Here is a 12,721-nt window from a genome sequence, read left to right on the forward strand (position 1 = left end):
ACGTTACAATAACATTAAAAACTTTTTTGGGGGGTGTTGCTCCCCTAGCCTAACAACCCATCGCTCCAGTGGCGGGCAGGGTCGATACCTAATTACGATAGGCCTACACACATGAGACATATATTTGTTCCTAATGAGTGTTCTCGACTAATATTTCTTTGAGATCTTTGGAATATTTTTTAACACTTCTTGTCTTTGCTTTGGCTAGCCTACACAAGTAACACCGCTTTCTTTTGGGCACTGCCGAAACCACTGCTTTTGGCATATCTGCACCAGCATTTAATTGTGGTTATCCCATTTGCTCAATGTGATAGGCTACTTCTAATGGTGTGCCAAAGTTTTCCACTATAGCCTACTGATGGGTCTTGTGATCTCTGCATCTACCAGTTCTCCTAGAAATGTTAGAAACATTTTTCTTGTTTGCCTTACGGTAGCCTACCTGATTTCCATCTGAGGTAAAGAAATTTTAAATGATGAAAGAAGCAACTCCTGCAACATCCTCCAAATTAAGAAGAAAAAATATATAATTTCTCTGATAGTAATAATTTCAAGTTTGTCATTGGCTCGTCGTGCTATGCGTGTGTTTTTGTTATCAAAACACATGAAGAGTAGGGCTAAGTGTCAAAGCGATAAACGGATGCTACGGCATTGTAACTCTGAATATTGGCGGTCCATATTTTTTGCCTTACAGATCACTCAGTGACTAGTAGTTCTACTTTAAGCTGCCATCATTATAAGCCCAATGTAAGCCAGTAGCTGTCGATCTCCACTGTGTGCTATTTGCGTTTTCATCTATAGGCTACTAGATCACCGTTTTTCAGCAAACACTCGCTCAGTTTTTTGTTTGCAGCCTATGAGTTGTCCGCTCCGTTAGCTCAGTGGTTATAAATAAAAATTATAATTTCTAGTTATCAGAAGGTGTTTATATTATATTGTAGGTTTATGACAGAAGTTGAAATTAAACATTGCAGGATAGTGAAACTACAGGACAGTGAAACATTATTACGAATTATTACATTTTAGTAGTCTTCCAAATGTTATTAATCGATTTTATGTTTTCTAAGCGGAGCTGAACTGGTCTGACTGTGTTTCCAAAAGGCGAATGTGAACAGTTTTTATTTTCTGTTCTTTTTTTCTTCTTTTTACAGCAAGTTAGCTTAGATGGAAAAATACAAAATCTTTGGAAGATGACGTGTTAGAAGTTCACTTGTTAGAAGTAAAACTTATCTGACGCAATAATTGATCGTTACAATGCGGTCATTAAAACACACCTACTTGTCTAAAATGCAAAACATTAAACAAGCAAGCAAATTTTTGATCATTGTATTGCATACTGTCCAGAGTGCATTGCCCAGTTGTTACAACACATTTACCAATGCAGAAACATTTTTAGAAACTGGCTTAAAACCCACGAGCTTTACGTTTGAAAGGTGCCTAATGAAACTACAACAATACAAACTAGTTTGATGGTATTTGATTTTTTTTTCTTCTATTGCAGCATTTTATTTGTAGTTTTATTACAAGGACAAACACAAGCAAAATATCTCAAACAAATTATGAAATCAGCTCTACACCACTTAATTTCCCTTTGAAAATGTGAAAAAATGTCGGAGTTCTAGCGCCACAAAATTCAGCATATGTCGGCATTGTCGAAAACTCTGATCCTTTTTCTGTCTGAAAGTCTTAGAGATGGGTAAGTTAATTAAGTTTCCAGAGTTTGTTATTAATTTAGTGTTTCTTATTAAACGGTGTCTCACAAAATATGGATTTTAGGTAAAAAAAATGAAAATTTTACTAAAAGAAATCAAAGCAACTGGACTAGTAGGCAAATTCAAAGAGAACATACTGTACTTCTTTAGTTTGATTGATTGAATCTTTATTCTCGGACTGGGAAGCTTCTTGCAGAGCTTAATCCTGGCAGTTTTGCATATATGTAGAGGCTTTGAACCACTGACGCAGGCCTGGTCACCAAGATTGACAGAGTGAATTGTCCGATTGTTGAAGTCTCGTTGACGGGGAATTACCATATTCCAGCCATTAGATGCTGCTGAATGGAAAGCAGTCCTTTACGTGCATTCCTTAAGTGCACAACCAGAGAGTCGAACCAGTGCCACTTGATCTTGAAGCTTCTTCGTTCCAGAAGTCACGCTGACCAACTGAGCTATCAAGCTGGACGATGTCAGATACTATATATTTATGGCAGTGGCTATTTGACCGGCGCCGGTCTTTGAATCTGAAACACTATTTGACCGGTCATGACGTCACTATATCGTTGGGGTAAAACCAAATGGAGTTATGTCCAAAATCATCAAACTGAGATAACCGCAAAAAAATTGTTTGAATGTTTTTGATATCTCAAATGATATCTCACAATACTTACAACCATGCCATGCTCTCCTTGTTTTGCAAACCTGGAGTGCTGGAAAGAACTACGCTCAAAAACCTGATAATTTTCCGTTCGTCATAAGAGGATGTGACCGTGTTTGCCGAACGACGCAACAATGTAATGGGTCGTTCGGTAAACACGGTCACATCCTCTTATGACGAATGGAAAATTATCCAGAGAAATTCTTAAACGCAAGAAAATTAAAAAACTCTAACTTTATTACTCATATTTGAAAAGACATAAAAAATTGGGCTGTTGGCTACTCAAATTAAAAATTGACCACAAGAATGCAGAAGCCTAACGATTGAGTCACTTCGGGTCAAAATTAAAAAAAAAAAACGCTTCCGCGAAGTATCGAACTCGTTCCCTCTAGAGCACCAGCCCAATACGTATCCTACGCGCCACAGAATCAGTTGATCATAAGCGCTGAGTTTAGCTCCAGTGGCTATTTGACCAGGCATCTGAAACACTATTTGACCGTCATGACGTATTCTTTTTCTCTTTCAAAGGAAAAGACGAGAGGAGAAGAAAAAAGTGCCTATATAAATTCTAAATTCAACTGAGTCCGTGGCGCGTGCAATTTTTCTCGGGCTAGTGTTTGCAAGTGAATGAGTTCGATACTATCCCAAAGCGCTTTTTTTTTTAAACTAAATTTTTTATGACAAATGGAAAATTACCCAGAGAAATTTTCAAATTCCAACAAATTAAAAATACTCTAACTTTATTACTTATATTTGAAAAGACGTAAAAAAGCTACTCGAATTAAAAATTGACCACAAAAATACAGCAGCCTAACGATTGAGTTTGCTTTGGATCAAAATTTAGTTTAAAAAAAAGCGCTGTGGGGTAGTATTGAACTCATTCACTTGCGAACACCGGCCCGAGAAAAATCGCACGCGCCACGGACTCAGTTGAATAAAGTTATTGAATTTAGAAGTTAGATAGGCTAGGCACTTTTTTCTTCTCTCGTCTTTTAAAAAGAAAAAAGAATACGTCATGACCGGTCAAATAGTGTTGAGGCCGGCTATTGTGAAGAGGCCGGCTATTGTGAAGACCTGCCATTTATAAACAATCCGATTATACCAAAAGTGAGACAAACTAGTGGATCAAAGAATGAATAAACAATGCTGCGAAAACTAAATCTAAGTGACAAACAATACCGATGTCTTCATTTATTTTGGAAAATGCTGCCTAAACTTATCAACAAAAAATACCGTAAATAACGGCAAGGATCCCGAAAGCAGAATTTGCTCGACTTTGGCATGAATTTAGTCAGACATCTACAGTAATAATTCCACACATACAATAACGGGCTCTCAACGGCTGTAAGATACATAATAATCAACCTGGTTCTGGGCGGTTTGTGTAACAGCTTAGGGGAAGACACTACTTGAAATGATGCACCACACAAAACATTTTCAATGAAGTCTAAAAACCGATGTGGATTGTGCTTCACAATGACTTCAAGTTTAGGACAGAAAAAGCACAAAAATATCACGATGAAAATAAAGACCTTGTGGGAAATTTTCGAGAATCATAACACGATGCAAATACCAAAAACGCGTAGTTTGCATGCTGGTCTAAGCTGGCCGGCAACCACAAAGGTAGACAATACAGGCAGTTTATAATTCGATAACAGCACAATAAACATTATAAATACGTAAACCGACAATTTTCTTTTACAAACATTTTACGTCTAATAGTAAATTTTCCCCCAACAATTTTTTGTGAAGCGCTTGCAAACCACGGTTTTGTAAAATAATTCATCATTATTATTTTTTACTTTTCGGATATTGTAAAACGTCATCAGCAAAATCACAAAAAAAAATTTCATTACTTCAATGTAGTAGGCCTAAGAATTTTTTATAGAATTGTAGCCACGTTGTTTCAACAAAGAAGCCATTTTTTGGCAATATAAAGTTATAGAAAATAATTTGCAATCATGCAAATGTTTGGAAAGAATCTAGGAAGTCTTCTCACAATCTGGCACAAAATGATTATGTTTATTGTATCTCTGCAATATTTTTTACGACAAACTTTGAAGCTTCGTTATAATCATTTTTATCTTTGAAGTCAAAAGGTAATTTTTTTTTGGTCAGAAACATAATCGCTGCCTTGCTGATGTTGTCGCCTTTACGCTTATTTTTTGTGCTTCAAACAATAAGGACCCAGTCAGCAATCCAGTCCTTTTACATTGATTCAACATTTGTAAACGTTAAATTTATGTAGATTTGCTGACTGTGGGTTATTTCACATTTCCTTTGTTTACTCATGTTCTTCAATTCGCTGTTGCATTGTTTCGACGCTGGCGGACTAAAAATGTTATTTCAAATTGATTGACACAATCTTCAATAAAAAGTGAGCTTCGAGCTTAGCTTTGTTGATGTAAATGCTGTATTTTTTGTGGATGTAATTTATGAGTCATGTTTATAAACACCCGTAAGCGAAATGACTTATGATGTGGCCTGCATGATATTTGTGTTGCAACTTGACACAAATCCACAATTTCAAAGGCACCTAATTTGAACTTAAAAATTTCAGATAATTTCAACAACTTGTTCAATTGTCTTCTCTCTACTAAAAATATTCATACTACAAACTCAATTGTAGACCTAAAATACACAAACGAAGATGTAAACAGCTATTCAAGCAGGCTAAGGTGTTACTTGTGAGAAATTTGGTTCCATAAAACTAAAAGCTAGCCATGAGTTTCGGAATGTATTAGTTTAGGATAAAAATGTAAGACAACAAACGCAGTTTTGTTTTTTTTCAAATTCGTGTAACAATGATACTCTGATTGTAACTATTTTAGAATCAGTGAGTAGCTTACAATAAGATTTGCTCTCAAGTCGTAAATTCTAATCAATGCAATGATTCGGCACACCGCACACACACTTCGTGCGTTCGATCGAGCTCTTTGTTATTCAGAAGTTTGCATGAAATCGGATTAGCACGGTAATTAAATAGCGGCAAGTTAAATCAAAATTGTCATTTTGGGTACCTTTGCAAAAATTGAAATATCAAGTTTAACATATAAAATTTTAAAATAATGACTTTTCAAACTTATAGACAAATGATTTGCTTTCACACCAGTGCAACTTTTGTTGAAATAGCATCAGCGGGTAACACGTAACAGCTGATTGAATTTGATCCAAAAACGGCCCCCCCCCTTGAGCAGTTAACTTCCAAAAAAACATTGAAAAGCAAAGGGTTAAAACATAAAATGAGAGAAGAACAATGATGAAAACATTGTATATACAACTTCTAAATACCAATTTTTTTTTGGTAGTGGCTATTTGACCGTCACCAGTATTTTAATCTAAAACACTATTTGAATGGTATGACCAGTAGCATATTTAGGAGGAGGACTAAAGGCGATGGCCTCCCCCTAATGATCAGGTGAAACAAATAAAAAAAATACAAATTTTGCAAAAAAAAAAACTTTTTGGCAAGGCTTGCTCAGTTTTTGGCAAAGAAATTCTAATGTCCCGGAGAGCACCTAGACAACAACATCGACCTAACATTCCAGCTGAAACTGCGGAGATCTATTTCAAACAAACAGTTTTTCTTCCTTTTCTTGACAATTGAAAAGTCAGCATATTTCTGCCTTCATTGATTCATGAAGATGAGGACTGCCCGATCGACAAGATTTTCGACTTTTACCATTAAATGCTGTATGTTGAACCAAGCAATTGCTTTGCAGCTATTGAATTGCAAAGATGGAGAGCGAATTGGCTTGTAGATTCTGTGGATAAACGACCTGTGACTCTTGTGGATGCGTGTCAAGCTGCTGAACAACTTGGCACTTATTGCGATTATCCATAAATTACTTTGAATCTTTGCTACGCTTCCAGTTACAACTGCCTCCAATGAGCGATGTTTCAGTGAACACTGAAGTACCTGAAAAATTATTACCGCACGACCATGACCAAGCCACGTTTGAATGGTCTAGCTCAGATGTATTTAAACAAGGATATTGTACTCGAGTATGATGCAGTCATTAATATGATATAATATATTTGCCAAACGCAGTCATCGCATTAAACCAGGGGTGTGCAACGTACGGCCCGCGGGCCAAATGTGGCCCGCGAAGAAAAATTGTGCGGCCCGCGAAGATGTGGCAATTTTGAATTGTGTGCGGCCCGCGAAATGTGTTTATAATTTAGTTTAGTCTGGTACGTGCGAACAATTCATTATAGAGTGGATTATTGTACATTTCGCACCTTCTGTTAACTATTTTAGAAATCTCCCACTGGCCACCGCTCATCCGATTGTATTTAATTATTTGGAACGTCAGTAGATCAGAGGCACAGAATTGCACAGAGAATAGCTCAAACTATGAAACCGTATTCTGACAGTAATTTTGTGAAGCAGTGTCTTATCGATGTCCCATAAGAAATGTGCTCTAAAATGAAGAGTGCGTTCGAGAAAATGGTGGACGATAGCGAGGCGTAGGCTATCGATAATCTTGCTTGTGATATTAGTGACACTCTCAATAAGGATAAGGTGAAGAACTTTGTTTCATGGAGCTTTGCGATCGATGAAAGTAGGCAACGGACCAGAAGGACACAGCACAGTTGGCCATATTTGAAAAGGAGTGGACAAAGACTTGAACGAAACGGAAGAGCTTCTGTCATTACAGTCAATGAAGGGTACGACAACTTACTGGTGCTGACATTTTTACTGAATTGATGCTTTTGACAACTTCGAACTGGACTTGTCCAGCTTATGCGGAATCGCAACTGATGGTGCTCGATCCATGTCAGGAACTGGCATTGGATTCATAGGTCTCTTGAAGTCTACCTTGAGGAAGAGAAAAGTCGATGATGACATAGCAATTTTTCATTGTATCGTTCACCAGCAAAACCTGTGCGCAAAATCCTTGAAGTTCAAACATGTCTTAAGTCCGGTTGTTAAGGCAGTAATTTCATTCGAGCACGAGGGCTCAACCATTGTCAGTTTCAAAAGTTTCTGGATAATCTCAACACGACACATAAAGATCTATTTTACTTTTCCGAGGTGCGTTGGTTAAGCAAGGGCTTCATGTTGCAACGATTTTACGAACTGCGGAAAGAAGTCGTAAATTTTTTGATTTTACCGAAAACATCTCAACCAAGATGACTTCCCACATTTGAAAAAAACATGACTTCAAAAATGGCTCTTTTTGGCTAAACGTATTAGTGCGAACAGATTTTTTCTAAAATGGGCGTCATAAAATATCCCCATCGATCCGTTCTGACAGGCGAACACCTGGAAAATGGACTTCAAATTGCGAGCACTTCCATTAAAGTAATTTTGGAAAAAGTCGTCCGGAAAAGAAACCAGCTGCAAATTTCTCACTGAACTCGTAGTCGGTGTGACAATAAATTTAAATAGCAGTTTTCTTTAGAAATTTATGTGTCTTAACTTATTATTTCTGCAAGGAGATAACCTCTAATAATGCCATAAGATTAACATAAATAACAAAAAAACTACTTTTTTGTGCCTGCAACTACTAGAAAACATATGTTAAATAAACGTGTGGCCCGCGGTTTCACCGAGATATTTATATATGGCCCTCCTGTAATAAAGGTTGCACACCCCTGCATTAAACTGTAAATTGTCATTGCGAATTGCTGAGAATGTTCAAAAGGTATTCGAGGTCGGAAGAACTAACTTATTGTTTATGTCCTGAAGTGTTTGATCGTTTTTTGTTGGTTCATTGATTGGAACAGTAACTTAATTCTGCGGATTCGTTCTTGATTTTAGACCCCCCCTATCTTACGGTTTCAGCTAACCCCCTCCCCGTTCTAACGCATAATATGACATTTTGGTATAGTCCCCGCTATTTAAAGGGTCAAACAAGTCTAATTTTAACCCAAGTAAAAAGTAAATCGAACCAATTAACAGCCATTTTTACCAAATTTGAGCTTTCTGTGTACTACCGTTGAGACTACCCCATGTGTACTAGTACTACCCCAGACCCCCATTGGCCTCCAGCCGCCTAGTCAGCTGCTGAGCGGCTGACTGCCACAATGTCTTGCCCCCCCCCCCTAACAAACTTTCGAAATACACCACTGGGTATGACATATTTTTTCGTAAAAAAGGTGCATATATAACTTCTAAATTCAATAGTTTCTTTCAACTGAATTAGTGGCGCATGTGACGTTTGTCAGGCTGGTGCACCCCAGGATATGAGTTCGATACTACCCGGAAGTGTTTTCTTTTAAACTAAATTGCCTGCTAAAAAACACTGCCTGAAAGACGAAAGTACAGTATTGTTCGAATTAATTGAAACTGGGATGTTTTTGCTAACTATGAATGTTTTTGCTAACTTGAAACTTGGAGAGATGTCCTGGGGAAGTTTTAGCCACAGCAGTGTTGGATCACTGTTTCTGGTGGAAGGACGTTTTCTGAACGATATATCGATGTGATCACAAGAAAAAGTTATCCCAGACCTGCAAAGAGCATTTCCAGAAGGTGGGGGCATTTTTCATCAGGACCTCACACCATGCCTGAAGAAAAACAAGATTGCAGTGTTAGATTGGCCTAGCAATTCTCCAGATTTAAATGTAGTAGTCCAGTTTTAATCCGGTGATGACCCCGTTACCAAGGATGGCCGGATTCACATCAAAGTGCCGCAATTGCCTTCTCACCCTTCCGTATCAATCTATCTAATGTGTCCTTAAATCCTATATAAAATTTATGGAGCATAATCAAGTCACGATTATGCAAGAAGGACTGCACCACCGTAAGGAAGGTCATGGAGGCCATCATTCAGGTGTAGTTTCGGGTCCGAAAAATTGCAGAAAACTGCGCCAAGCCGTGTTCGTGCAATATTGAAAGAAGGTGGATGCCACATTAGGTATCAAACTATTCACATCTGTTAAATTATTGCAATAAACCAAATATACACAAATTCAGCCTGTTTTCTTGACAGTTTCAATCAATTTGAACAATACTGTAAACTGAACATTGATGAAACCATTTTTTTAAAAGACGGATTGTAACTTTTTACAGCCACCAAACTAACTTGTTAAAAGCAAAAAATGTAATGCGTCGTTCGGCAAACACGGTCACATCCTCTTATGGCAAACGGAAACTTATCCAGAGAAATTCTCAAAATCCAGCAAATTAAAAAAAACTCAACTTTATTACCGTACTCATACTTGAAAAGACAAAAAAAAATTGGGCAACTCAAAATAAAAATTTACCACAAAAATGCAGTAGCCTAACGATTGAGTATTCTGGTTAGAATTTAGTTTTAAAAAAAGCACTTCCAGGTAGTATCGAACTCACATCCTTAGGAATACCAGCCTGACAAATATCACACACGCCACTTATTCAGTCTAAAAAAACTGTTGAATTTAGAAGTTATGTATGCACTTTTTTTCATTTGTTCTCGTCTTTCGCTTTGAAAGAGAAGGTGAAAGAAAAAATACGTCATGCCGGTCAAATAGTGTTTTAGATTAAAAGACATGTGACGGTCAAATAGCCACTGCCTTTTTTAAACTGATTCAATGGCTTGTGCGCTGTTTATTGGGTTGGTATTCGAAAGATATCAGCTTGATTCTGCCTGGAAGCGCTTTTTTCAAAACAAAAATCTAGTTTGAACCGACAATCGTGACTGCTTTATTCTTTAATTTGGTATATTTTGGTACTCAATTTTGTACTCAACTTTTACAATAATTCAGCCCTGCTGAAACAAACCTTAACCCTATTCAAAACTCCTATTCGATAAGTAAAAGATTCTCAACTCTTTGTGACAAAATTGTGTCAAAACTCCAATCTGCAACTTTGGTGCTGCCCACCTTTTTACTTTTCCCGACAACATTGAAAAAATTTGCAGAAGCTCAGATCAGTTGCCTAGATACTGCTCTGTTTTTATCAATCTTTTCAGGAGGTGAATTAGGTGGCATCGTACGGCATTCTGATAATTGAATTTATGACGTTTATAAAAAAAGTTGTTTGCTGAGACTTGACCCAGTATCTAAAATATTTAGGTCCAATAGTTATACAGTATCAGATAATTGATTACCTGTTTTCTAGGTAAGCCAAGTGGTCTTCATTGTGCTCGTAAGTTGAGAAATCGTCGCCGTGAACAAAAATGGCATGACAAAGACTACAAAAAGTCTCACTTAGGGACTGCTTTGAAGGCTAATCCTTTTGGAGGAGCATCTCATGCAAAGGGAATTGTTTTGGAAAAAATGTAAGCTTTTGAGGATAGCAATAGATTTAGACAATTTGGTCGGACACCATAATTGGAATAGTTTAGCAATCGAAGTTTTGTATTTCAGGGACTGTCAATCGTAACCTAAAGTTCTTAAAGCATAAACGAGGTTCTTAAAAAATTGTGACTTTTGCGTGCCCTAGTTATAATGCATTTTTTGTTTCGTTATTTGCAGTGGTGTAGAAGCGAAGCAGCCCAACTCCGCCATCCGCAAATGCGTTCGTGTTCAACTGATAAAGAACGGTAAGAAGATCACCGCTTTCGTGCCCAACGATGGTTGTTTGAACTATATTGAGGTAAGATACTATTCTAAGCGATAAACCAGGACCGACTAGTTATTGTAGCTGCATTGTATAATCAAGGTAGCAATAGCTGAAGGCCACCAAATTATATAGTAAAGCGATTTATGTTGGTGGTTTAGCTAATAGTACTATACTGCATTTTCATCAGTTTTTTGATCTCATATGAGCCATGTTACCGGTACTCTCTTCACTTCAGAATATCTCAGCCCATGACCTAGGTGAGAACAATTTTTCTTTGAAACCATAACTTGCGTTTGATGTTGACAACAGTTGATCATGCTTCACTTGTTTGCTGACCTATGATGCTGTGAGTTGCTCAGATAGCCTATTGCATCAAAATACGAAAATTTGCATCTATAATGTTGCTGGTGGTTCTTACTTGTAGTTGTCCACTTTTTTTGTCGCAACTAGCTTAGCTACTTGTCATTGCTTTGCCTACTAGAGCAATGCATACCTGCGATGACTGCAGCGCTATATTGTTGCTTTGAGTCGCACTTTCCCTGTACCGGCAGTTTAGTTTTCACAGGCCTAGTAGTTTCGCGTTGCATTTTTACACTTGAAGCTCATTGTTTTTTAGCCAGTTTTTAAATATTAATCGATTTGGTTTTACCCTCAGACTGGGGAAGCTTTTTGAGAACTTAATCCTGGCAGTTTTGCATACTTGTAGAATGTAGAGGCTTTGAACCACTGTTGTGGGCCTCGCCACCGAGATTGGCAGCTCTAGTAGAGTTTTCGATTGTTATTGCCGAGGAATTAATTCCACCCACTTGGTAAACTGTGTTGAAATTACCGGATAGTTTAATAGATAGATAGCAGTTTAAAATCAATAAAGCTGTAACTTGGTTCCTTATAGCCTACCGTTTTCTGCAAGATTTCATCAAAGACACATGTTTGGCTTAATTCTACGGCTTTTGCCAAAATTTCGGCATTTGTTGCCCAAGTTGACTTCCAGGGCCACTTTAGAATCAGCTGTCTCATTTGATCAATGATTTGTTTGTTTTTTTCGTAGTTTTTATAAATTGGTGTGTTCTGATGGGCTCTTTGATGAAGAGTGCCAGCAGTTTGGCCACATAAAATTATGTTCTAACTGATCTATTTCTTTCTCGATCGCAGGCCTGGCTTGTTTGTTTACCACACTCATTTTGACTTTGTGTGTTAGGAAAACGACGAGGTTCTTGTTGCTGGATTCGGACGAAGTGGTCACGCTGTTGGAGATATCCCTGGCGTCCGTTTCAAGATTGTCAAAGTGGCAAACGTCTCCTTACACGCTCTTTTTACAGGAAAGAAGGAAAGACCGAGATCTTAAATAAAATATGCGACTTTGAATTTTTACTTGTTTTTTTTACGATAGAAAGTGCAGCACCAGCTGCAGTTTTCCAGATGTGGAATCAAAAAACCAGCAATAGATTCTATGCACTTGTACATTGATTGTGGTGATGTTTCTCAAGCCACAACCTGGTAGTTATGCATACTCGTCAGCAGTCCGACGCAAGACTATTTTGCACCCAAGGCAAGGTTGTGTGAACCCTATCAAGGGCATACCAAGTGCGGGAAAACGGCAAATAGTTTTTCGAAATCGGAAAACGTGGTTTGCGAACAAAATAATAAGTTGGAAAAGCCGTTGAAATTAGCGTAAATGTCATCATCATCATACTCCATCGTCGGTTAATGTAGACTTTATATTACTGGTCGAATTCGTCCAATTGGGAGATAAAAGTTTAACATTGGCTTAGTGTTAGTCATTGCAATTGAATACCTGAAAATGAGAAGGGCCCAAGTCCACATATTTGGCAAAATGAGTTATACCCACCATCGTAATACGTA

At 37.7% G+C, this 12,721-nt stretch overlaps 1 protein-coding gene across 1 annotated transcript; it reads left to right on the forward strand.

Moving 5' to 3' along the window:
- Positions 1-1,632: 1,632 nt before the first annotated feature.
- Positions 1,633-12,319, forward strand: LOC145766899 (small ribosomal subunit protein uS12). The gene is made up of 4 exons (XM_082578606.1): positions 1,633-1,693; positions 10,415-10,574; positions 10,771-10,891; positions 12,057-12,319. The coding sequence occupies exons 1-4, from the start codon at positions 1,690-1,692 to the stop codon at positions 12,201-12,203; spliced, it is 432 nt and encodes a 143-aa protein (XP_082434732.1). The 5' UTR covers positions 1,633-1,689; the 3' UTR covers positions 12,204-12,319.
- Positions 12,320-12,721: the final 402 nt, after the last annotated feature.

This window comes from Aplidium turbinatum, chromosome 3 (assembly GCF_918807975.1).
Source record: "Aplidium turbinatum chromosome 3, kaAplTurb1.1, whole genome shotgun sequence".
In the NCBI taxonomy this organism is placed as follows: domain Eukaryota; kingdom Metazoa; phylum Chordata; class Ascidiacea; order Aplousobranchia; family Polyclinidae; genus Aplidium; species Aplidium turbinatum.

Coding starts and splice junctions, on each gene's coding strand:
- LOC145766899 (XM_082578606.1), top strand. Junction 10,575..10,770: donor GGAATTGTTTTGGAAAAAAT/GTAAGCTTTTGA, acceptor CGTTATTTGCAG/TGGTGTAGAAGCGAAGCAGC. Junction 10,892..12,056: donor GTTGTTTGAACTATATTGAG/GTAAGATACTAT, acceptor TTTGTGTGTTAG/GAAAACGACGAGGTTCTTGT.